General features: G+C 60.3%; 1 protein-coding gene across 5 annotated transcripts in view; it reads right to left on the bottom strand.

The window, feature by feature from the left end:
• FOXP4 (forkhead box P4) overlaps positions 1 to 16,857 on the bottom strand; it is a 53,063-nt gene extending 36,206 nt beyond the window's left edge. For all 5 annotated transcript variants that reach the window (XM_082068947.1, XM_082068948.1, XM_082068949.1 and 2 more), the window contains exon 1: positions 16,668 to 16,857. Coding sequence is in view for 1 of the 5 variants with exons in the window: in XM_082068951.1 (XP_081925077.1) it covers positions 16,668 to 16,703 (36 nt within the window). In the remaining 4 variants the exon portion in view is untranslated. The remainder of the gene's footprint in view (positions 1 to 16,667) is intronic.
• Positions 16,858 to 26,415: the final 9,558 nt, after the last annotated feature.

Here is a 26,415-nt window from a genome sequence, read left to right as displayed (position 1 = left end):
TCCCGGATTTCGGGCTGACAGCAGAAGAAACACCCACCACGTCCAGCACCCAAACCAGCCGAGCGCCGGGGCCGCGTCCCACCCACGCGGTGGGGGTCACCGGGACCCCCGAGCCCGGGGGCTCCCCCTCCTCCCAACACACACTTTGCTCTGCAGGAAAGCAGGAGGCGGGTTTGATCGCGTCCTTCCCCGCCAGCAGGTACCGCGGCGCCCTCGGTGCTCCCCGCCGCGCCCGCAGAGTTTGAAACACGAGGGAATAAAGACACGGGGACAGGGAGAAGAAATACTGTTTCTCCCTTTTTCTTCTTTTTTTTTTTTCCCCATCTCCCCCCCAGCCCCAAAAGACAGAAAGACAAACCGCGAACAACATAATTGCTGAAATGTGGCGTGTAATAATAGCTATTCAGAAGCTGATCATTCATATTAAACAGGGTGAAGCAAGCTTCTCATTTGCATGTTTGAGATTATATGCATTTCAAAAGTCATTTCCGCAGGGTATATGACTGACATTAATTCCCATGCGGAGCTGCCGGCTCCCTCCCGCAGCCCCGGCGCCACCGCACCCGCGCGGGGTGACACGAGGGTGACACGAGGGTGACACAGCGGTGGCCGCGGGACGGCTCAAGGTTAACGGGTTTACTGGAAGCGCAGGAGCCGGGACGGGCACGCGGCGGCCGGAGCAGCTTCCCGAGGAGGGACCGGGACAGGACGGGCCGTCGCCTACGGATGCTGGAAGAAATAAAACACCTTTCAGCCTCCAAACCTACGTTTTCTCCCCCCGCAGGTGTCAAACAAGAGCCTGCAGAAATACTAAATTATTGCCGTTGCTTTTCTCGTTTTCCTTCCAAATCTCCGCCGCCTGCTCCGTGTTGGGCGGGCGGGCGGCCCCGCCGGGCTCTGCCGCGTCCAAGGCATCGCCAGGGCCAGGAACTCGGCAGCACTCAAAAAGGGATCTGACTTTTACATGGAGAACAAGAATATCCAGAGTTACAACAGGAAGTATTAAAAAAAAGTTTCTGGAAAGGATATAAAACTTTCCTGGCTTCGGGGCACAAATCGAAGCTGAACTCTTGGGAATTGGGAGGAAATCTCTGCTGCGGCGGAGCTGGGACCGCGGAGCTGGGTCCGCGGAGCTGGGACCGCGGGCTGGCCGGGCTGTGCCGGCCCCACCGGGTGACGCCGGGACCCCGCGGGGCGACACCCGGCCGGTTGGGCTCCCTCTCCAAGCCCAGTAAAACTCCGCTTCCCATTCACGAGCCCAGCGGGATGCTGGTGCGTCCGGGTTCCCAGCGCGGCAAGGGAAGTCATAAAAGAAAGTAATAATAATAATAATAATAAAAATCTTTCCATTCATATAAAAGTTTTACAAAACCTTAAAGAAAAAAAAAAAATGAAGGCAGCGTCTGCAATGTTCTAAAGTCAATTTAAATTGGGAGGGAGCCCTTCCGCGGGCAGGGCTGGCCGGGACGCTGAAGCCGCGTTGGGAAGAGCGCGAGGCGGCTGCGGCGCACGCGTGACCCCGCTCAGCGCGAGGGCTCCGCCGCACCCCGGCTCCCGCTCTCACCCGTCCCGCGTCAAACACAGCCGGCAGTTTGGGATGCGCGCACCGGGACCCGGGGTTCACCAGGATCGGAGCCTCCCCAGGCACCGCGCGGGGCCGTCACACGCCAGAGCAGACACACCAGATACAGTACAAAAGGATGGGTTTACTTGTAAGGGGAGGGGAGGAGACCCCTCTAATGGCAACGAGCACCAGAAGCTGCACAAATGGATTGCTAATTGCCATTTCAGACTTAAAATCGCTTCACTGAATAAGCACTCTGCCTTTTTTTTCACCATTACTTAAACGCACACCTTTGGCAGGACAAAGAAATGGAAACAGAGAATTACCAATGCAGTGAAGAATCCCCCTGCCTTTAGCAGTACCATATGGCAATGAGAGTGTATTAATTACCGTTGCTTCCTAATTAACAATTGCTTCATCTGAGCAGTAACGTTTCCTTGACATCCCGACTCGGCGCTAACCTGCACAGCACACGCCATGCCGAGTCATCAATTCCTTTTTATTGACACCACCCCCCCAAACAGCCACCATACCAGGGGTTTCCAATTAACACCTCCACACCCTCTAATTAACGCAATTACCAGACTGATGGATGCCCAGAGCTTCCCTGGGAGGGAGGGTGTGGATCAGCGGCCGGGGCTCCTGCACGTGGAGTCTTTAGGACATTAAGCATTTACAGAGCAATTTCTCCCCCAGAACTTCCGATGAATTTTGGGGCATCCACACCCCCCGAGGCGATGCCGCTCCCCCCCTGGTTCAGCTCCGCAGAGGCCACAAGCAAACGGCACTTCTAGTGCTCGGGACACGCAAAACCAGGGGCAGCCAAGAGCACGAGCTCCCACGAACCAGCTGCCTCACCACCCATTTCAGCGGCTTCTCCTACTTTTGAACCCCCTCAACACCGTGGTCCTCAGGGGCTCCGTAACTTCGGGCTGCCCTTCCCAGGCTGCCAGCAGGACCGGCGCTGCGTGTGGACACAGTGGCACGGGCGTCCCCTCCCCGCTGCCAGCGGGTCCCTGTCCCCATGCCCCTGTCCCCATCCCCAGTTGGCAGCAATGGGTGCCCCACGGCCTTTGGTTTCCCCCGATGCAAAACCGAGAGCATCCCCAACTCAAAACCACCTCCCGGGAGGGAGGAGGATGAGCAGTGGGGACCACGGGTGGGAAAACGCTCCCTCCACGTCCCCACGAGCCCAGCGAGTCCCCAGCGCTGAATGGCGCTTTGCGAGGGACAGCACAGAGGACGCGGGTGACACGGCGCGTTTGCGAGCACCCCGCTACCGTCACGCTCCGCAGGCTCCTTCCACCCTTCCCACACATCCAGCCACAAAGCGGTTCTCCAGACGCTTCCTCCCAGTTCCAGCCTCGCCAAGTCCCGCAGAGGAACAGGGTTCCCCCGCGGCACAGCGAGGGCTCTCGCTCCGGCGCAGGAGCCAGACGTGCCGGCAGCCTCTGCCGTGGGTACCGGTGCGGGATGCAGGAGCACGGAGCGAGCAAATCCAGGCACGGGCGTTGGAAGTGCCGCGGATGCTCCTCCGCGCGGCTGGGAGGAGTGAGGACTTGATCCCAGCACCGGATCTGCTCCCAGCTATGGAAAGTTGAGCAACCTGCCCGTCCGGATCCGGCACCGCCGAGGCTTTAGGAAGCGGCTCGCTAATCTTAAAAGGCTTTGGCTTGAAGAGAAGCAGCAGCCGGGATTGCTCAGAGAGTGGCTTTTTACCCTTTAATTAACACATAAACACATGGAAATGTGGAAAGGGGATTAAAATAAAAGTCTGGGGGAGCTGAAACGAATCTAGAGCATTACCGTAAATTAAGAAGAGATTTAAGGAACCAAGGACTGGCTAAGCCCGGGCACCGCTTTAATGGGATCTCACCTCTGGGCACTTTCATCTCCCTCTTTCATCTCGCTCCCAGCAACTTCTTTGGGAAGAACCAACCTCCGGGCGCTCGTCCCCGCCGGCGGGCTGACCCGCACCCTCCGCTCTGCTCCGCGGTGCCGCCCCGGCCACAGCGACCGCCAGGCAGCGGATGGCTCTTGCCGCTACGCAGAAGTCAAGCGAGAAACACCGCGGCGAGGCTCTTTCCTCCCCGAAAGGTGGGTCACTCCATTCGAAGAGCCTGGAGATCAGCAAGGGAAGCCTCGGGGACCGCGCGGTGCCGGTCAGCAGGACGCGGGGACACGTCTCGCCAACGCGTCTCCCTCGGAGCATCCTTGGCGCTCCGGAGCTCGCACCCTCGCAGCAGCGAGGACGCCCCGGCCGCATCCAGCTCCCAATGCACAACGAGGCGTCCCACGTGGGGACACGGGCACCCCGGAGCCGCAGCCGTCCCGGTCCACGCCGAGCTCCGCGGGCAGCCGCGCCGCGGGCTGGCCGGACGCGCCGGGCCGGTGCCGGGCACGCGCTGGGCGCCGGGGCCGCTGCTCCATCCTGCGCTTCCTCGCTGCGCTCTCGAAAAGATTAAAAAAAAGAGAGCCCCACTCCATCTCATTAAGAAAGTAAACACAAGAGCCGTCTAAGTGTCTAATTAAGCTTCTAATTAGTCCCTGCTTGTTACTAATGCAAATTAGATTACGCCGCTTAACTACAGCATGTCCACAACACCCTTGTTAATTGCGGCCTTTTGAAATTAAATTACTCCCTAATTAGCATATCAAAGCCATTGATTCGGAGCCAGGAAAGATGAGGGCAGGAGGAAGCCGAACGCCAAGTTTTGTTAATCAGGGACGTCTAATTAAATAGTGACGTGGTGCACGGGGGCTCCCGCCTCGCTGCCCGGAGCCGCATGTGTGGGCCCGGGGGGACCCTCGGTGGGTGCCGGTGCTGCACCTGGTGACGGCACCGCGGCCGTGCCGGAGCATCCTGGTGGGTTGGGGTGCAGGTGGAGCATCCCAATGGGTCGGGGTGCAGGGGGAGCATCTGCACCCCAGCAGGTGGAGCGAACAAGGCTGGGGTCCAAGCCCAAGCGCCGGGAACCCCCATGGAGCTACATCGGCTCCCGCGGCACCAGGATCGGGCGCTGGCAGCAGGGATGGAGGTCAAAGCCCATCCCAATTTCCCATCTCCAAAAACTTGCTTTCGTTCTGCCCAGTGTGTTCCAAATGGGAACTCAAAGAGAAAACAGCCTGCAGCCCATGGGAATAGGGACGTCCCCTCTCACCAGCCCTCATAGAGCACCCCCAAAATCCTGGGTACCGCCGGTGGGAGCAGAACAGGCACCCAAGGGAGGGCGGGCAGGGCTGGGAACAGGCAACAGCATCTCTCACGTGTGGAACCCCAAATCCAGCCCGGCACTGAACCCCTGGCCATGCGGATGGACAGGACAGCACACGGCATGGGGGGCACCAGATCACCCCAGAAAATGCACCCCAGTCACCACCAAACCGTGACCCCCGGCACCCCAGTCACCACCAAACCGCCACGGACCCACAATGGGACAGAAATAACGGGGGCACCAGGGAGGAGCCTGGACCTAAAGGTAACCAAGGAGAGCAAGAACCCAGCTAATGCTATTTTTTAAGCTATTTCAATAACTTCATGAATGACCCAGTTCTTTACATTTTATAACTTTTCCTTTTTTTTTTTTTTTCTTTTTTTGGTTAAAGAGTTGGGAAGGAAAAAAATAAAGGGATGAAGATTGGAAAAGTTTAATAGAGGGAGAAAAAGTCTATTAGAACAAAAAAGCAGGCGGCCCGGCTCGGGGGAAGAGCTGAAATATTAAAGAAAGGAAAATCACTTCTCCGGCTGCCGAGGCAGAGGACAGAGCGGAGCCGGGCGCTCGTCATTGAGAACAGGGAGATTCAAATGAAATCTCCCGTATCCCGCTGAAGAAAGGAGGAGGCCGGGCCCGCCGCCCCGCCAACGCGCTCCAGCCCCAACTGCGTGTCCCTCCCCGTCTCCGAAGTTATAGGAAACAGGGATGAGAGACAGGAAGGAGAAAAGGGTCCTTTATACAGGAGAACTCAAGGGAATGGGGGAGGAGGGTGGGGAGAGAGACCAAGTTTAATTCATTTATTTTATGAGATGAGTAAAAATAATATATATAAGAAAAAGGCAGTTTTATAACATCGCTGTTTGGCAGCGGCGGAGCGGGGGGAAGCGGCTCAGAACAGAAGGGCCGGCTCCAGCCCCCCGCCGCACAGGCCTCTCTCCCAACGAGATTCAATTAATTGATAACAAGAGGCATCAAATTAATTTTTCAAGGATGTTAGATTTTGATGAAGGAAAAAATCTCTCTGATTTTAATCGGGGCGGCGTTTAAAAGGCATAAATGAATATCCCTTTCTAATCATCTGAGGCGCCGAGGAAGCACCAAGCGGTTAACGTGAAAATTCAAATCGTTTAATTAGGGGGGGCCGGGGGGTGGCCGAGGTGGGGGAGGGGACTCGGGCTTTGCTGTTTAAAGAGCTTTATGAAGAAATTATTTTAAAATCATTTCTTTCAAGCATCTGTGCTCTTCGCCCCCACCCCGAAACGCACACGCGCTGTAAAAACGCGGCTCTGAGGTTCTCCTTTTGAATAGAGACCGTTCCCCATCACAATCTAATTAACAAAAATGCTAATGAATAAGGTGGGGAAAAAATTCATAGGGAACAAAAAGATGCTCCAAACTCCCAGGAAAAAACCCAAACAGGAGGGAGAACGTGTGATTCCAACACTGCGCGCTTGCACGCAGGTGCACGTTTGCACACACATGGTGCACATGGCGCATGCTCGCACACACACGCTTTCGCACACGCACGTCATACACGTTTGCACACACGCTTCTACACACTGTGCATGTTTGTACACGTACACGCTTGTGCACACGCTTGCACACGCACACACGCGCCTGGACATCACCCCAGGGCCCCGCGCCAGCACCCGCCTCCATCCCCGCAACATCGCACCAGCACTGCGCAAAAGATCCTCCAGCACGTGCCTGGCACACGCAACACGCTCTGCACACGCAACACGCTCTGCACACGCAACACGCCCTGCACACGCAACACGCCCTGCACTCGCCTTGCACACGCAACACGCCCTGCACACGCAACACGCCCTGCACGCACCAGGAGCTCCCCTGCCCAGCCCCTCCAGGCAGAGGGAGGACGGGAACGACCCGGGGCAGGTGCGGGACAGACGGACCAGGCCCGGGACAGACAGACCAGGCCCGTGGAGCCGTGGGTGCGAGCGACCCGGCGCTGGGACGGAACCCGCAGGTCAAACCCCGAGCGAAATCTCCCAGCCGAGTTTGTGTGAAGTCGAGCTGGACGTTGCTCAAAGTCTCTTCTGGCCTTTACTCTGGAGGGCAGGGGAACCAAGCCACCTTGCCTATCGAGCAGGAGGGAGGAACTCAGAGGCCACAAGTTTTCCCAGACTCTGTCACATTTGGACAAAAATTCATCCAGAAAACGCTCTATTTAACATGCTCCCTGCCGCACGTTGATGGTTTCTACTGCACATCCCATTTCTATGCAGGAAGGGGCCTGGTTTCCATCCAGAAATAATGCTGCTCACAAGGAGGGAGAAGAAAAAAGGCAGTAGGGGGGAGAACTATCCTTGGGCACTTGCAAACTCCAGGTCTGAGGTCCATTCGTTTGCATCCAAATCAGAGGCAGGCACGACCCCAGGCCGGCTCCATCCCGCAGCCGCCGCCGGGGCCGCCTCTGCGCCTTCAAACCACCTTCCTGGTTTTATTTCTGCACAGCTCGGCTCCATCTCACATGGACTCAGTGTCTCCGGCGCTGCCCGAGCGCCTGGCAGCAAACTGCACCGAAGACAAACCCGCAGCCCCGAAGACAAACCCGCAGCCCCGAAGACAAACCCGCAGCCCCGACATCTCCACCTGGAGCAGCACCAGCAACTCCTCCCGCACTTTCTTAGAAGCCGGGAAGCAGCGCTCAGCAAAGGGACGGCTGTCCCGGGGCCTGCAGCGATGGGCACGGGGACACAGCGTCACGTGGAGCAGCAGGAAGGTGCATTTAACATTTTGGGCATTAGGCAGAGGCCAAGGCTCCGAGGGGAGGCACGCAGCATCCTCCGGCCGGGGAAGCGTTTTTCCCCGTGCAGACCCTCCACCAAAACCCAGAGAACGCCAGAGTCCCCTGTGCTCCTTCCCCGAGTGCTCGGGATGAGCCACGTTCAGCTGCCACGTCCTCGTCGCTGCCCAGTGTCCCCTCCAGCGCCCTTGGCCGGGGAGTCCGGCAGGGTGACCCAGTGCACCCAGAGCTTCTGCTCCTGGCGCGACGGCAGCACCTCCACGGTTTTGGCAGCACAGGAGGGTGATCTGGTCCCACAGCAGCACTTTGGTGTCACCGTAGCATTCCCAGGTCGCTCTGATCCATCCGGGCTCCCGAGCCCCGTGCACCCCCAGAATGTGCACCGGGACACGGCACCTTCCCGAATACGGACAGCGCATCCCGGCTCTATGGATCGGGACGGAGCTACGGGAGGTTAAAGCGAATCGGCAGAGGTGGTGCAGCAAACCTGTGGCAGAGGAGATTTGAGCCCCAATCCCTGCCCAGCCCAGGTGATGCCTCCTCCCGAGGACGGTTTGATCCGGAACACGCTCAGCACCAGGGTGCACGGACACCGAGAGCAGCACACGGCGGCTGCTGACGCTCCAGGCCAGAAGCCACCGGGACCTTCCCGCTGGTGTGGGACAGACGGGTCTGTGCACACCCGGGGTTAGTGCCGTTGGCTAGTGCCACACTCATCCTCGCGGCAAAGCACGCTTGGAAAACTGTGAGTTTTTCCTCCCTCCACCCCTCTTAAAAGTAACCTTTAAAACGCCAGTTTATGATTCCCCATCGCACACTGCACCACCCCGCACCTCGGCCGGGCCCACGGGCCCCAGTCCCAGGAGCCCACGTGCAGGTGCTGGGGCAGAAAGGGGCTCGGGGCACCCGGCACCCAGCGGCTCTGACGGGTCCCTCTGCCCGGGGAGAACCCCCCGCCGGCCGATGGGAACCCCAGCAAGACACCCCAGCAGCTGCTTTCTGCAGCGGGGATCCCGGGACCCAGCGCAGGCCCCTGGGCTCTGGGGCGCCAGGGACGGTGTCCCGGCTGCGGCACACGCGGCAGCTGCACCGCGGCTGGGCCCCCGCCGGCTCCTCCGCAATCAGGTCACATCATTTTCCCGCATCTCCCGCTGAGACAGGGTCACACACAACCCTGTCCCCCTGTCCCCAAAGCGCATCCCCCGGCGGGGAGCACATGCTCCGTCATCACTGGCTGTAGGAGACGGTGACATGGGGTCTGTCACCAGCCACCCCATGCATCAGCTCAGGGGACGTCCCCCTTCCACCCCAGACCAAAATCATCACATCACATCCTCTCTGGGGGCAGAGGACAGGACTCTGTCCCTCTGTTCCTCTCCCCATAGCCCAAATCTACAGCTGGAAATTGAGCAGCACCAGCACTCCCCAGTGCAGCATCCAGCGCTCCGGTACAAGTGACCAGATGGCATCGACCTTCCCCGAAGGCAGCGCCAATCCCCAAACGAGTCCCCTCGCCTGTTAAACTCCATCTCATTGCATTTCTAAACGGACCAGCCTTTTCATCAGGGAGTATTTTAAAACCACCAGCTCTATAACCCAGTGACCCAGGGGGAAATGGCTCCAGCGCTGCATTTGCCAGCCCCACAGCCGGCGAAGCCGGAGTTCACACCGGTGCCGAACCTGCGTGGTGCGGGAACACGGCGGCGTTTGATCCGTGGACACAGCTGCTCAACAGCCCCGAAGTCTGACCCAGATTTGGAGCCGCGGCTCCACTTCCCAGGGAAAAGGACATTTGTTCAGGGCTCGAGCACGATGGCATCAAGGGAAAGGCTCCAAGGGGTTGTGAAACAGGCCCTAAAAGCAGACTCTGCCTCGCTAGGTATAAATAACACCCTGGTTTGAAAGGAAAAGCGTGAATAACCTGAATAGAACGGTGCTGAGCAGGGAACGACCCCGACCTGCCCCCTGCATCCACAGAGCCCCGAGCAGCCTTCGGAGACACGGGACCCACCGGGGGCAGGACGAGCCCGGACCGGGCACCGGGAGGCCGAGACAAATCGGGAGCGATGGGACGCACAGCAGCACCCTCCTCCTCCCCCAGCCCCACATTCACCCGCACGGCAGGGGACAAACGCCCCTTTTGTTTTCCAAATGAGAAATCGTGTCGATTTTGAGGTTTTCATTTATTAATGGTGAACATCTGTGGCAGGCGGAGCAGGCGCAGCCCGGTGCGCCACATCGCGCTCCCGGCAGAGCCGGAGCCGAGCGCACGGGACGAGGAGGGGAGACCCTCCCTGCCCCTAAACCAAACCACAGCCTGCCAGGGTCCTGCTGCCGAAACGCCAAATAAAACCGGCATCGCTCTGGTCAGGAAGCAACTTCACTGTGGGGAAAGCAGTTGGCGGTAAAAGCAGAAAATGTAAGAACTTTGCAGACAACCTCAGATAAAGACGAAGTTGGGGACGCACAGAAGTTATGGAACACTCTCCCCCCTTTATTTTCTCTCCTCCTATTTCTTAACAGGCCCAACGATGCTGTATTTGTATTTGAGGTCAGTTACCCCGCGCTCCAGGGACTTTCTGCCCCACGTCAGGTCTGGCTGCATCCGGAGGGGTCGGCTGGAGGAAGGACCAGCCCCAGGGGTGACACCTGGGGTGGCCCGGAGCATCTCACCCATCTCACCGCCCCCTGCCCCACCGGCCGGAGAGGGACAGGGATGCGGCGCCACAGGATGGCCACGGTGTCCCTGAAGCCTCACGTCCCCATGGCGTCTGGGGACGGTCCTGCAGCCAGGAGCATCCCCCAGGAGCAGCCAGGACGCTGTGGCCCGAGCAGGGTGGGCTGTGCCAAAAACCACATCCGTGGTGGCCGCTGCAGCCACCGCACCGTGACCCATCACGACACGCGGGACCGGCAGCCCAGCGCCGGCTCCAGCAGCCGAGCGAGCGACCCCGCGCCGAGGAGCGCCGGCACAGCCACTGCGCAAACACGTCCCCAAAACCACTGCGCAAACATCCCCGCTGACCGGCGGCTGCGCACAATCCGCAGGCACAAAACCAAAGGCGAGGGGCCACCAGGAGGAAGGGACATCCCGGGCAGATGGGATCCCGGCGCATCCTTCGCTCATAGGTTATATTTGCATTAAGCAACCTACCTCGAGCCTTCCTCCGCTGTCCCTCTTTCCTAAGGTGAAGCCGTCTTGTCCCAAGCCCTCGGCAGCTCCTGCGAGGTGGTTCCCCAGTCAGAACTCGCTATGGGCGAACAAATGAAGGACAGTCCCCGGCTCGCAGATTCACAATACGCAGGCAAAAGAAAGTCACTCACCTAACATCTACGGTTTGTGGAATAATCCAGGACTCGGAGGACGCAAGGGAAGGGCTGGGGGGTTTGGGTCAGGGCTCCGGCAGCTCCCGGCCCCCGGGGCGGCTCCGCAGCGCGATGCTCGGCTGCCCTGGACGCGCTCGCTCCCCGCGCGGCACCGTTGGTGTTTTATGCCTTTATTGGCCTCGGCGCAGTTAAATCCCACTAGATAAACCCGGCTCTGCCGGCGACCTGGCAAAGGTGTGTTGAAATAGGGTGTTTCAACACCGCCCGCTCCAGGCGAGCGGCTCATCCCGGCCGCGGCCCCCCCGCGGCCCCGGCTTTGCTGAAACGGGAGCATCGGTGCCCGAACAAAAACACCCTCCGGGCCGCGGAGCTGCCGCACAGCCCCAAGCACGCAGCCCCGAGCACGCAGCCCCGAGCACGCAGCCCCGAGCGCGTCCCCATCGCCGGGCCTTCCTCCCTCTCCTCCTCCTCCCAGCCCGGCCGCTCTCCCGGTGCCACCTCCCGCCAGAGCGGCTCACGGGGAGGAGGTTTGGCTACTGAGGCAGAATAAACAGCTTCCCAACTGCCGCCAAACTGGGGCCCCCGCGGGAATTTTTTCCCCCTCTAGTACCTTTTTTTTTGCATCTTTCCGTGGTTTTGAAATTAATCTTCCAAAAAAAAAAAAACCAAACAGTTCTATAATGGCACTTGTCGCTCCTGACAAACAGGAGCCCCTGACAGCGCCGGGACCAGAGCACATTTCCTCCACTTTGCAGCCACTCCCTTATTTTGCTCAAAAATACTCATGTTTTTGCTGCTGCTGGGAGCCGGCGGCACGAGGGGATGGACACACAGCACCAGACCGTTCGCCAGCTCGCCAGGGCACTACTGAGAGCCGGGCGGCAAGTGTCCCCCAGGGCCGGTGAACCCGGCACCCGCTCGCTCCACTGGGCAGAGCTGCTCCCAGACACAGCTGGTGCTTTGGGTTTTTTGTTTCTTTCTCCCTTAAAATAATACAAAGAGGATCCCAAGTCCCCGCGCCAAGCTCTTCGCACACACGGGGCTCGTGTGCCCGGGTACCAGGCACCGTCAGCGCACACGTCGCAGCCCCTCGGCGACGTCCCGCCAGCCCCGGCCCCGCTCTGATCCCTCCTCCAGCAGGATCTCTATAAACCGACCGTGCGGACAGGCGGCTCCGCGGTGCGACCCCGCGGGGAGCAGCTCTCCTCTCCTCTCCTCCTCCGCTGCTTCTGCCTCCCAATTCTCCCCTCTCCCTGATGCTGTTCCACTTGCAAACACTTTTGTCACGGGCAGCCTGACCACCAGCAACATGTTTCATCAGAGACTTGCCTGTGTGATTGCCAAAAGGGGGTTGAATTAGGAAAAGTTAAAAAAACCCCGCTTTGCCGTATTTTACACAATGAACACTGGCAGTGGTGGGGGAATAGGAAGTTTTCCAGGCTGTGCCCAGCCCCATTCTGCCAGCCCCATTCTGAGTTGTATCTGACTTCCAAAGGTGCAGCGCGGGGAGCAAGGGGAGGGGGGAGGTTTGCCGGGCGATAAGAGGTGACCCAGCCCTGCCCGCTGCCGCAGCCCCGGGGCTGTGTCCCGGCAGCTCCAGCAGCTCCTCTCAGGTGCATCTGGTCCCCAGCGCCAGCGCACAGAGGATTTTACATCTCCTGAGGAGAACGATGGGTTTCCAAGTGCATTTGCAGTTTTATTTCCCCCCCGAGGGTCCGCGGGGTGCCCCCCGCCCCCTGTGCCCCCGCGGCCGCGCCGAGGAGCTGGAAACCCAAGGAGACGGGACAGGAAATGTGGAGTTCCCAGCTCCAGGGGCGGCAGGTGACGAGGGGCAGGGGGTCACTTCGGGAGCTGCGGTGCACAGGGGGGTGGCCCCGCGATGGCCCCGAGGAGGTGGGACCCCGCACCCGGGGAGGCGCTGGGTGTGAGCAGCGGGAGCATCCCCGCAAACCCCCCCGAGCACCTGCGGCCGCAGCCGGGGCCGCCCGTGCCCCCAGCTGCCGGCGCGGAGCCCGCCCGGCTCTCCCTTCCGCAAACAACAGAATTTCCCTAAAGATTTCCTCCTCCCCAACCCCACTCCGCAGCGGGAGAAGCGACGCAAAGAGCCACAAACGTGTATTTCTTTTAAAGAAGGGAAAGAAAAGCCGGGGACCCCGCGCTCTCCCGCCTTTCTCCGGTGGGAAGAATGAGCCCGTGCGGCGGGGGCTCCGCTCGCCCCCCACCTCGCTGCCACAAAGCAAACCCAGCGCCGCACCTCTGCTCCCCGCCCCCCCCACCCCCCCGCAGCACCAGCGAGAAAAGAGGAAAAGGGGGAAACAACAATAAAAGGAGAGGAAAAGCTGCAAGGCTGCGCCTGCCCCGGCCCACCCGAGACACAGCAGCCGCGGCTCAGAGCGTCCCCTCCCAGGGCAGCAAAGAAAAGCTCCCAGATCTCCGGCAGCAACTTCACAACTGAGTGCACTCGCATTCCTGCCGGGTTACGGGCAGAGAAAGGGCGCGGGCCCGCGGTGGAGATTTGAGTGTCACTTGATTTTATACGTCGCCCAGATTTCTTTTTAAACGTGTCCTGCTCTTCCCTTCCCAGCGGGGCCGTGAAGCCCCAGCGCCGTCCTCCCAGGGCAGCCGCTCACGGGCTGGACGTGCCGGTTACTGATATTTCTGATTTTTGTTATCAGGATCAGCCCCTTCCCCTCCTCCCTCCTCCCCCCGCAGCAACTTCAATCTGTTCTATTCCACGTCGCCCTGTTTGCACGCTGAGCCCCAGCGCTGCATCCACCGCACCCCTTCCCTCGCCCCAACCGGCGAGCGGGGGCACCCACCGCCCCCCCGGCTCTGGGACCCCGTTGGGTGCCACATCCCGGGGTGCAGGGGCTCGGGGGGCTCTCCCGCCGATCCCGTCCTCCCGCGCTTCTCCCTCCTCCGCCGGGTCCAACTTGGCGCTGCGGCCGGGGCCGGTTCCTCCCAGCGGTTTGGGCTTTGCTGAGGGACTGACCCAGATCGTCCCCGTCCCAAACACCCACCGAAAGGAGCTGGGCATGGGGGGGAACCCGCAGCAAAACCACGCGGCACCCAGTAAATGAAAACGACAAAAAGCCGGGGAGCATGTGAAAGGCGCGGAGTCGGTCTGCGGGAGCGCTGGGGGCTCTTCCCAGCGCCACAAAGGGCTCCAGAGCCCGGACAAAAGCTGCCCGGCCCCGCACCAGCAATCCTGCCCCTCTCCCCCACACGTCCCCAGCAACACGCAGCGCGGACAAAAATGCAGAAAAAGGGAAATGGGATAGATTTTCCAAATCTGACTATTTTCACCACCCACCCCTGAGGGCTTGTTGCATTTTTTTGATGGACTTTAAGGTGGGGTGGGAAATAAAAAAATAATAAATAAACCAAAACAAATTAAGAGTTTGATTTCAGAAGAGCCCGAGACTTCGCTGCGTTAAACTGGGAACACGGGAGGCACGAGGGGGACGCGGCCACGCGAACACCCGGGACCGGGTCACACCGACCGCGCCACACACGCGCTGGGCTGATTTCACATCACACGCCTGCTCCACAACACAACGCATTTCTCGCGTAAATTTTTAACACGCAAGAAGAAATTTGTAAAAGTAAATCCTACTTCTGGTTTGGGTTAAAAACCAACCCAGCCTTTTAATACAGAAACTAATAACATTTTTATTGTACGCCCCACAGCTCCACGGCGCTCGCGGAAAAGCGGGGTCTGAGCGCGGCGCTGAGCTGGTTCTGAGCGCGGCACAAGGCGACTCTTGGGCATCGCGATCCCCAGCAGGACCGGTGGACGGAAGAGCCGCCCGAACCCGACGAGCGATCCTGGGAGGAATTCGGACACAAATTCCTCTTGGACTATATTAAGAATAGCAAAATAAAGCAATTCCCAGTGCAAGTTTTGGAAGCAGCCACTTCCCAAGCACCACTCGGAGCAAAGGGGACCTCGCAGGCGCCTGTGAGCGATTCCTGCTTTCCCCTCCACACATTTTATCCGTATTTAAAGGCGCACGGGAAGGACGGGGCAGACGGCCCTTCGTGTATTTTCTTTCAAAAGGGGAAAAGAAAAGAAAAATAAAGAATCACTCCCAAATGGAAAAAGAAAAACCAATTACACTCCACTTGTTCCGTCCTACACACACCTTCAGAACGCGCCTGCCAACTCAAACCAGATTTCCTACCACCAAAAGAAATATTCAGAGCAATCTGCTGCTAACGCAGCACTTTCTGAAGCGCCTTTTCTCTTTTAGCGGGAGAGAGGGGGAGAGGGGAGACGAGACAGAGGCGCGTTTGTTCATCACCCAGACAAGGGAGACGGATCGGGGAGAAAAGAAATATCCGAGAAACATCTGAAGTTTGCCGGGGCCGGGGGAGCATCCCGCAGCGAGGGCGGACGCGGGGCCGGGAGCGGATGCGAGCGGCTGATGGAGCTCCCGCCACCCGCCTCGCTAAACCGTCCGTACCCAGGAATTTCTCAGCTCCCAGAAGACGACAGCCCCATAATAAAAACTCTTTCCAAACACATTATTATTGCCGATATTCTTAGCAGCGTCCGAGCCAGCCCGCGGAGACCCCCCGCAGGCAGCGGGTGTCGTGGCGCGGATATAAAGATCCCCCCGAACTCTAGGGAAAAACACCCCCAACCTCGCTCGCCTTTCAAACAAAGACACGCCGAAGCCTCTCAAACTTTGCGGCCAGGTGAAGCGCGGGCGAGACGCGGGACGGGCTCCACCGCAGCCGCAACCCCCCTCCGTCACCAAACCTGCCGGAATCGCTCGCGAGTCTCCTCCAGCTCCATCCGAAGCCGCGTCCGCCCTGCTCTCCCCTCACCTCGCAGCCTGGGTTATTATTTTAGACACGCGGAGGGTTTCCCAGGACGCTGCCGAGCGACGGCCGGGCTGGCTGCAGGTTGACGGGAACGGCGGCTGCTGCTTCTCCCAGCAATTTCAAAACTTGGGCCTGACTTAGTGATTTATCTCAGAGGAGGCAATCACGCCCGCTGGGCCGCTCGGCACGGAGCGGAGCGGCTGGGGCCGGGTTGAAAGCAATGCAGGGGGAAGGAAAAAAACAACAAAACAACGACCCAAACCTCCCAAGCAGGCGGCATTAAAACAACACCGCTGGGGAGTAAAGAAACATCGGGGGAAAAATGGGAAGCACCAACAAAGGGAGCGCAGGGGCGGCTGGCGGGGGCAGCCGCGCTCCCCGCGGCGCGAAGCCCCTTTCCCGGGTGCGGGACCCCAGCGCGGCTCCGGACCCGGCACCGGCAGCGCGAGCTTCCCGGTGTCCGACCCCCCCTGTCCCCCAGGGGGCTGCCCCCCCCACCCCCCTCCGCCGACCGACGAAACGCCCCGGGGGGCGGCGGGGACCCCCGTGCCCGCCCGCGGCGGGGCTGCCCCGGGCGCGCGGAGCCGGGGGCGGGCTGGACCCTGCACGCACCGGGACCCCCCCGCTCCCCGGTGCGCACCGAGCTCCGGCCCCCCCGGGACCGCCCGCCGCCCGGCTTCCCGAGCCCCGGCCCCGCTCCCTTTGTCCGGGCGCCGCAACAAACTTCCGAGCGCGCCGCGGTCGAGCGCGGGGAACGGAGCCGCCGCGCTCCCGGGGGGGACGGGGACACGGGGACACGCGGCCGGGGCCCCCCGCCCGCCCCACACCTGCCGGTGGCCACGGGGCCGGGGGGGCGTCCCGAACCCCTCCGCCGGCAGCGGCGGCGGGGGCAGCGCGCAGTCCAGCCGAGGGGAGCGGGGACACGCCGGACCCTCCCGCCCGCTCCCGCTCCGCTCTCACCCACCTGGTCGCGCCGAGCGCCGGGGTCCGCGGCGGGCATGCGGCCGCGCCGCCTCTCACCCGCCCCCCCCGCCTTCCCCAAACTTCCGACGGGGCGGCCGCGGCGGGGCTGCGCGCTCAGGAGCGGCGCGGCATGGCGGGGGCTCCCGGGCAGCGGCGCCGCCGCCCCTGGCGCCCTGCGGCGGCTGCTGGGCGGCGCCGGGCCGAGTGCGCCCGGGCCGGCCGGGCCGTGCTGCCGCTCAGGTCCGGCTCGGCGCGGCGGCGGCGCGGGCGCGGCGGCGCGGGGCGGGCGCCGGCCGCCCTACCATAGTTCCTCTAAAGCAGGTGCAGCCGCTTTCCCCGCCCGCCCCCCCTTCCTTCTCCTCCTCTCCCGGCGGGCGGGGGGCGCACACCCCCTGCCCGCCCTTTTTTATTTTTTTTTGGGGGGGGGGCGCCCCAACCCCCCGCACACCCTCTCCGCCCCAGTCTCTTCCCCTCCGTGTTTTGCTCATTAAACGCCTGCGCTAATTGGTTTCTGCCGCGTTTGGTCCCCGGGGTAAAATGATGCCCTAGGGCTGGGTGGGGATTCACGGGAGGGAAACTGAGGCACTGGGGCGCGGATGGGCGTGGGTGTTGGGGGGGACACACACCTCCACCCGCAATGTGCCCGGGACAGGCCCAGGACAGATGGGAACAGCGAGGTGCTGAGCTGGTGACCCCACAGCCTGGCTCCATGACACCCCAACATCCCGTCCTGTCCCCTGAGAGAGGGTCCCCAGAGCCCTTTGGGGAGCAGAACTCATGTCAGGGTGCTGGACCCAAACCAGCACCTGGATTACGGACCCAAACATCTGGCTGGGTGCTCTAAACCTCCGTGAGGATGCTGGACCCAAAGCACGGCCCAGGTGCTGGGGGCTGTGGAGCGGGCTCGGCGCCCCGGCCTTGCCCAAGCCTGGCTCTGAGCTCAGAGCGGCACGTGGGGAGGTGACGGCCCCACCTGCCGCAGGGCCCTGCGTGGGCTGGGGACGGATGGTCCAGACCCCACGGGAGAGCGGGTGACGTGTTCTTGGGCGCCGTGGCCAGCGCGTCGCAGCGGCACCAAAGTGGGACCACTCAACATACTTTTTACTTCAGAAGTAGCTTTTTTGAAGTTTCCATTTTATGGACAATAAAATAGTATTAAAAGGTGAAAGTGGAATGAAAAGTATTTTAAAAAATCTGTTTTTTAAAAAAACAATAATCTATTCTTGAATAAAGAGTCTATATCTGGGAATTTGTGTGATGGAAAAGCCAGATCCCCCCCAGCCACAAGCTCTGGTGGCTCCAGCAAAGATCCCAGGAAACCCATCAGTTTTGTTCCCCAAAAAATCTTCCCTCGAGGGGACAAACAGGCCAGGGCTGAGGGCAGGGCCGCCGGGAGCACCGTGAGCGCTGGACTGGCCCCTAGGCTGGGCCTGGCCTTAAACCCAGGTGTAAACCCAGTCCTCTGGGAGGCCTGGGGTTTTCCGGAGGGTCTGTCCTGCTCCAGGCAGCGCCGGGGCTCCCGTGGGATGGGTGTTCGCTGCAGAACCGGCCCGGGGGGCAGAGGCCCCGGCTGCGGGTTCGGGGGCGCGGGGGCACCGGCCGGGGCTGCGGGCGGGGGGGGCTCCGCTTCCTTTGGGCAGGGACGGCTTTGCTGGTTTCCCATTCGCCTCCCCAAATTTATACCCTAATACCCACTATTCTGACTTTACGAGTTATTCCCAAATATCAACCTATGAAAACCAGAACGTACATTTTCTAATCCCAAAGTGGCACTTTTCAGAGTGAAAAATAGCTCTGAGTGACGAGCCCTGTCAAACCTGCGCTTGCCCTCTTTTCTCAACATAAGAATAGCCCCTTTGAAGACATCAAATAGCATCCGAGCGGGAAGGATTTGCACAGAACGACACGGGCCGTGTTCCACCAAGAGGAGTCTGTGTACTGAGCGTGGCCCGAAGATCCCCCTTTGTTCACCTGTGTCGGCCGGGAGGAAAACGGGAGTGGGCAGGAATCGGGGTGAGGGGACGCGGCTTGGCCAGGCCTGGGGCACACGGCGCCATACGGCAACTCGCTCGGCAGGGTTTGGTTTCAAGGGACCTGCAAAAGCTGGGAAGCCCATGGCTGGGGACACCAGGGATGTGGCAAGATGGCCAGGAGACTCTGGGGACATCAGGGATGCGGAGGGACGGCCAAGAGATTCTGGGGACATCAGGGATGTGGCGAGATGGCCAGGAGACTATTGGGACATCAGGGATGCGGAGGGATGGCCAGGAGATTCTGGGGACATCACGGATGTAGAGCCATGTCCAGGAGACTCTTGGGACATCAGGGATGTGGAGGGACAGCCAGGAGATTCCCAGGAGGGCAACAACAAGAGAGACCAGGGATGTTCATGCTACAGCACTAAACTCCCAAAAGAGAGAGAGGGAACAAAGGAAGGGAAAATCTTCCTCCATTCTGCAAGGGGAAAGCTCGGGGCGCGCGCCACCCCGAAGGGTGTAGCCGAGGCGGCAGCATTGCCAGCGCCCGGATCAATCACTTGGTTCTCAGCACTGGGGCAGGAGCCGGCTGGGGGGGTGACGGGCACCGCGCTGTCTGTCCGGGACAGTGACAGTGACACCCCAGCTCCTCCCAGCCCGTCCTCACTCTCAGTCTCTGTGATCAGCCCCCGAACTCTCACCTATGGGAAATGGTTTCTCCTGGCAAAGATTTTTTTCTCCTCCGAAAGTATCTGCTTTTCTAACCACAATATTGAAAATCTTTAAAAAGTGAAACTTTTCAAGCGAAGGTTTTCGATGCCGTGTTTGCCTGGAAAGGCTCATCCTCAGCTTGCCATGGGCCGACAGCTGAAATCTGCCGCCGAAAAGGCCAGTTGGGGTTTGTCCTGAACCCCACTCAAGGCAAAGCGGCTCCGAACCGCAGCATCCTCATCCTCATCCTCATCCTCATCCTCATCCTCATCCTCCCAGGAAAGGCCCCGCGAGCCGGATCCAAAGCCGCTGGGCCACAGGTTGTGGATTGGCCATTTCTGGCAAACGGGGGTGGACAACATCTCGTTTTGGTTTCTGCTTTTTCTTCTATGGGAAGAGTAACTTCAAAAAGAAAACCTGACTTTCCTGAGGATTGAAAAATCTGTGTTTGATGATGTGAACAGGTCCCTGAACCCCTCTGCTGCCTGCCTTCTCTTGGATTTTTCTCCTTCCTTTCAAGGCAAAATGAAGGAAAAAACCACATGGAAAGAAGAGAAAGAAGAAAACAGGGAATGGCAAAACAGGGAGAACAAGGGAAGAAGTTCCTTTTTCCCTTGCAGAGCAGCGTTCTGGGGCGGGAGCTGCGTGTTGACACAGCTGAGCCCCAAATTCCCATCCCTCCCAAGGTGGAAATTTCACCAGATGAGCAGAAAAGCTGTTTTTTCCACCCAAAATACACCAGCTGTCTTCACACAGCCAGCGCAGCACCCCGACCCCAGCCCGGCGCCCCCTCCCTCGCCTCCCCCGGCTTCATCTCGGCAGCGTTTGCCCCCAGCGCCCCCGGGTGCGGCCGCGGGGCAAAGGGTGCGGGGCCCCCCAATGCACCCCCAGCCGGCACGGGGCTGCGGGGGGGTCCCCAGATCCCCGGCTCTGCCCGACGCGGTGCCGGGATCTTGGAGCCCGCTCTCCTCTTGCGTAAGCACAGAAATGATGCACCGGGTTACTGTAAGTGATGAGCGGCTCCCCCCGCGTGTTAAAGCGACAGCTGCGGTGTGCCCGGGCTCCGGCCGCCCCCGCCCCGCCAGCGTGCCCCCGCCACCCCCCGCCCCACAGCGGCGCCTCCCCCCTGGGGAGGGGGATCCCGGCACCCCTGGAGCTGCACACAGAGAGGAGACGTGGGGGAACGCTCCGGGGTGCGGCACCCCAGGCAGAGCCCCAGCGCCCGGGGGGCTCTGCAGCCCCTCTGGCTTGCAGCTGTGCCGTGCCTCAGTTTCCCCGGCTGAGCAGGCAGAGGAGGGTGGGACAGACCGGCTCAGGGGGCTTTAGTGAAGCTGCAGTTAAAGGAGAAAGAGCAGAGAGGCGAACAGCCCAGCACTGGGTGTGCTGCTCCCACCCACGGAGAAGAGGATGAGCCGTGGGGGGCCCCGACAGTGACCAATTCTCCTCCGCGCCGGCAAAGCCTCAGCAGGGAGGGGAAGGAGCCTGAGAGCCGCGGGGCCGCGGAGCCAGACCCCACTGGGAAGCCCGTGTGCCGTGCCGTGCCATGCTGTGCCGTGCCGTGCCATGCTGTGCCATGCCGTGCCATGCTGTGCCATGCTGTGCTGTGCCGTGCCACCGGCACACGGAGACGCAGGGCGCCTGGCTTCTCTCTCCCCATCGGCATGTGCCGTTGGGCTTTTTTTTTTCCCTTCTCCTCTGTTTTTTTTTCCATTTATCTGCTTTTCAAATAACGTTACTCATCCGGAGCAGGACGCTGCGCTCCCCGCTCCCCGTGTTTGTCTGCATTGTTTCCTTCGGGAGATGCTTACCAGCACGCGGTGACTACTTGTCTGAGTCGTCACGGTGCCGAGCGGCGGGGATTACTCACGGTGTAAGGCTGGAGAAGGAGGAGGGAGCCAGATTCGGCGCTTTGTCTGCAGTTGTTCATTTCTCACTCTTTGATATATTTTTCCCCCTCTCTTGTCGTGCCGGTGCTTCCACCCGGCTCCCCGAGCTCCCTCCGAGCTGCTCCAGCAGGGCCGGAGCATCTGGCCGGATCCTGGTGCGATATAAACCAACCTCTGCTGCGCTGTGCCCGGTGCCCCGGCAGGGAGACCCTGTCCCTCCTGGGGACCCCCCTCTCCCCGCATTGCTGCTCTGCCGCACAGTTGCCCGTTTCTCCTCACTCTTGGCCCAACTTTCCCTGTCTGTGCCACGACGTCCCCGCATGGCACTCGGCTTCCTCCAAACACAACCCAACCCCAATGTGTAAAACCTCAGGCACACCAATGTGATAAAGGGGAGAAGAACCAGCACCCCGAGCGCCGCAGCCGCTCCAGCCCAGGTCTCGGCCGGGCCCCGCGAAAGGCGCGGGCCAAGGGCCAGGGTGAATTCCCGAAGTTCCGTGTTTGCAGGGCCGGGGCACAACCGCTGCTTTCTGTGTGTGCTCGGCAAGACTCAACAGAAAAGCATTTGGGACATGGACCTTCCCTTTCTCCATGCAAAACCGTGGCAGATCAATGAATATTTTAACAAAGAAATATTTCATTAAAAGAGTTGATTGCTTAATGAACTGTCCCTGTGAGCCATCAAAACGCAATGTGGGTTTTTTTCTCCCTTTAACGAAGGCGAAGATTCATATCACGAAGAACTGGCTTATCAAATTACCGTAATAGCCTGTGTAGAGCCAGCCGGCTGGCTGGCGCGGGGCCGCGGCTCCACGCACCGCGCGGCGCGTTCGGAGCGCGCGGGACGCGCCGGGAGCGAGCGGGGTCCCTGGCGCTCCCGCCGTTCGACCCCTAAATAACCGCGGCCGGGATGGCGTGAGGCAGGTCTGTTTGCCTTGGGGCTGCCAATATCTGACGGCAAAGAAAATTAGACATGCTTTTTGTTCCCCATCCTGAGAACACTGCAATAGAGGGACAGCGTCTGGTTCAAGCCCCGTTAAAAGCCAGTTCTGATGTCTAAGGCCACAAATTCAGCAAAGCTCTGCTGGATCTGCACCAGGGCTCCGGCCTCGTTTACCTGTCTCTCATCTCAGGTGATTAAAACAGAAAGGCATCCAAACTTGTGCTGGGCTCTGCTATCGACGCAGTTTGCTCGTGCGCTGTGGTGGAACAGCCGAGCGCTTCCCACGGCTCCCACGCTCCCCTCGGGCTGCCGGGCAGGACCCCGTCTCCCTTCTCGCTCCCTTTCAGTTTGCCTTTTGAAAGTTCATTAATGAAAAGATCCCTCTTCATCTCGGGTTCCGAAGTGGCTCTGCGCGGGACCGGAGCTGCCGGGCTGCAACGCGCCGGGGCTGCCGGGCGCACGGTCATTAGCGGGTGGGAAATGAACAATAACCTGACAAGAAACGACCAATTTTCCATCAATTAGAGCAAAGCCTCTTTTTGTCTTTTTGTAAAATTAAGTTTTGCTGACTGGTGATTACTTTGGTCTGATGACAATTCATTACAATTTACACGGGGAGGATGCTAATGGCGTGGCCGGGAGGAGGAGGAGGAGAGGGAAAGGTGGTGAAACAGCCAGCGCTGCGGCCGAGATGCGCTCGGATGGAAACGTGGGTCTGGAGGGAGCTCTGCAGGTCGGGATCTGGCCTGTCCAACGCTCCAGCAGCAGGATGGGACACGGAAGACGGCGGCTGTCCCCAAACACGGGGCAGCACGAACCCAGCCCGCTGGGATGGGGTGGGATGGGGTGGGATGGGATGGGATGGAATGGGATGGGGTGGGATGGGATGAGATGGGATGGGATGGGGCCAGGTGGGATGGGATGGGATGGGATGGGGTGGGATAGGGTGGGGTGGGATGGGATGGGATGAGATGGGGTGGGATGGGGTGGGATGGGGCCAGGCGGGATGGGATGGGGTGGGATGGGGTGGGATGGGATGGGATGGGATGGGGTGGGATGTGATGGGATGGGATGGGGTGGGGTGGGGTGGGGTGGGATGGGGTGGGGCCAGGTGGGATGGGTTAAGGGAGGGTGGGGTGGGATGGGTTAAGGGTGGGATGGGATGGGATAGGATGGGATGGGATGGGATGGGATGGGATGGGATGGGATGGGTTGGGTTGGGTTGGGTTGGGTTGGGTTGGGTTGGGTTGGGTTGGGTTAAGGGGGTGGGGTGGATGGCAGCAGGGCTCTGGTTCGGCACACGTGGCAGCAGGACGGGCAGCGGCAGGAGGGAGCTGGTCCTGCACGACCAGACGGGGAAGTCGCCACCAGCACCTCCAGCAGCTGCCCAAGCCAGACACAATGGAGGCCGAACTTCTTTAAAGGGCGAGGGGACAACGCGCACTGAGTTTTGCATTTGCAGGTACGTGTATGTGTGTGTGCACACAGGCACGGGAACCTCTAAAAGTCAGGCCCAAGAATGGCTCAGAGCCACCCCCATCCCAGGGCCAGGCCCCTTGTCCCCCAACGCGTTCCCAAACCAGACAGAAGTTCAGAAGTTTCTCAGGCTGCTGCTCCATTCACACACACCCAGTGATCTGATGCTTGAGCCCCCTCAAGTACCCTCTGCACTTTGGGAAACTATCCTGAGCAAGCATAACCCCACAGCCTTCACTTATTTACTCATTTGTGAATGTTTCCCAAGGATTCCAAAGCTGGCCCTCACCCGCACCCATTTTCTGCAGAAAGGAGCTGCCTCTGCAATCCCTTCCCCAGAAACGGGACCGGCCCATGGGATGGGATTGTGAAAGCTGGGGATTTACAGTCCGGGCGCTGCGGTTCGGGGGCGGCTGTTCGGGACAGACCCAGCGCCCCCCCACGGGAGCAGCCGCGGGCCCTGGGAAGGGTGCGAAGTTCAGCGAGGAAGAGGAGCCACGTTGTCCCAGGGTGTTCTCTGCCCCTTCCCCAAACTCTCTGCGAGGTCGGAAGGGGAGAAATCCGCAGCTGTTCGAGCTGGGCCTGCTGGCTGAACACGGGGTGATTTGCTCCGGGCACTGTTTTGTGACTTCATTTAGAACTTTATTTGGGAGGGGATTTCCACGAAAAGCCGTAAAAGCTGAGGTTTCCCACTGAAAAACTTTTCATGTTCTTTCTTGACCTTTGTTCAACAATGACCTAATTTCACTCAAACCCTGGCACACGCTATTCCTGAGGTGGGAGGAGAAGTGGCATTCAAAATTGGGTCAGTTTTCATTAAAAATGCTTCCGTTTACTAATAGTTTTTCATTTGTTGGAAGGACTGGGAGCCGCTCGAACGCCCCTCGGCGCAGAGGGGACGGCGCTGTTCCCGGCTTGAGAAATGGGTTGATCTTCATGGGAAATCACTCGTCACCGCTGCTGATGCTCAAGGACTTTCTGGCTCTTAGCAAAGACCCGTTTCCCCCACAGGCTCAGCCGGCCGGTGCTGGGAGGGACCGGGCTGCTCCAAGCCGGGCCGTGGTGCCTGTCCCCGTGTCACCTGTGTCCCTGCCCTTCGGCTCCCGTGCCCCCGCGCTGGCAGGGAGGCTCCAGTTCAGCCGAGCGCCAGGAAAGACGCAGGACAGCAGGAGGAGGAAACATCCCACACCCTGACCTAATTCAGAACCTAATCCAAAGCCCGCCCTAATCGAGGGGATCGGAACCTTTCGGTCTGATCCCCCCACCCAGTAAAACGCAGCGGGGTTCGGGGAGCAGCCGCCGAGCCCCCACAGAGCTCCTGAGCGCGGCCCCGGGCGGCCGAGCTGCGGGAAGGGGCCGCGGCCTCGGTGCGGCCCCCGCAGAGCTCGGAGCTGCAGAACTTCACCTTCTGGAGCCGTTCAGGACGGGACGGGAGGGGAGATGCGTCCAGAGAGCAGCGCAGCCCGCGGACCCTGCAATTAGAGCCGCAGGGCTGGTGAGAGCTGGCAATAAAACCAGCTGAAAACCGAGCGAGGTGGAGAAGGAAGCAAAGCACAGCACCCGGCTCGCAGACGCGTTCCTGCCGCCGCTTCTCAAATGTGCAAATTATGCAGCCATTTCACGGGACACTTAGGAGTCAATTTGCAACGCGGCTCAGGGGGGAAATTGGGCACATAATTCCCCTGAACAATAACCGGGAGCTGCCCGCTTGATTTAACTCCCAGCCCGCGCCTGGTTAGCGCTGGCGAGGGGAGGACACCGCGGGTGCCGGGGCCACACGGCCCATCCCGACCACCGCCGTGCTGGTAACGACGCCGGGAGAGCGCGGGCAGCACGACCAGCTGGCGCTGGCCCCATGGCGAGGTGGGTGCTGGCCCTATGGCAAGGTGGGTGCTGGCCCCATGGTGAGGTGTCTGCTGGCCCCATGGTGAGGCGGGTGCCGGCCCCACGGCGCTGCCGGCGCTGGCCCCATGGTGAGGCGGGTGCTGGCCCCATGGTGAGGCGGGTGCTGGCCCCATGGTGAGGTGTCTGCTGGCCCCATGGTGAGGTGTCTGCTGGCCCCATGGTGAGGTGTCTGCTGGCCCCACGGTGAGGCGGGCGCTGGCCCCACGGCGCTGCCGGCGCTGGCCCCACGGCGCTGCCGGCGCTGGCCCCATGGTGAGGCGGGTGCTGGTCTCATGGTGAGGCGGGTGCCGGCCCCACGGTGAGGTGTCTGCTGGCCCCACGGTGAGGCGGGTGCTGGCCCCACGGTGAGGCGGGTGCCGGCCCCACGGCGCTGCCGGCGCTGGCGTTGCACACCCGCACGCTCGCCCGGCCGGGCCGCGGCAGCCCCGGCACGGTGGCAGCAGGCTGTTCTCATTACAGCCCAATGAGGCTGTTTACTCACCCAGCTGGAGACAGTTAGAGAGTGATAAATAATGAAAGAGAAAACATGATTTTCCCCTCTGTGGTTTCTATTTGTGTAACCATATGTCACAGCTCAATATGGCAGCATTTTTTTCTGCTTTATTCAGGAAAGAGTTGATTTTTTTCCACAGAGCGGCTATTTTTTTCCCCACTTTTGTTTTTTTTCAGTGCAGTGACAAAAGTATTTCAGTTTGTTTTCCTGTAAAGCTCACGCTCAATCTCCTTACAGTCTGGCTTGTCCCAATAACCACAAAGGTTTGATGGGACTGTTCTCAGCTTCTTTTCAAGTGCCCGTCACGGGGCTGTGGGGAGAACAGCGGCTGAAATCCCACTGGTGAAGAACAACCCCGA

Source organism: Streptopelia decaocto, assembly GCF_964273445.1.
Source record: "Streptopelia decaocto genome assembly, chromosome: 19".
In the NCBI taxonomy this organism is placed as follows: Eukaryota; Metazoa; Chordata; class Aves; order Columbiformes; family Columbidae; genus Streptopelia; species Streptopelia decaocto.
The sequence above is the reverse complement of the archived record's forward strand: the minus strand, read 5'-3'. Positions and strand labels throughout refer to the sequence as shown.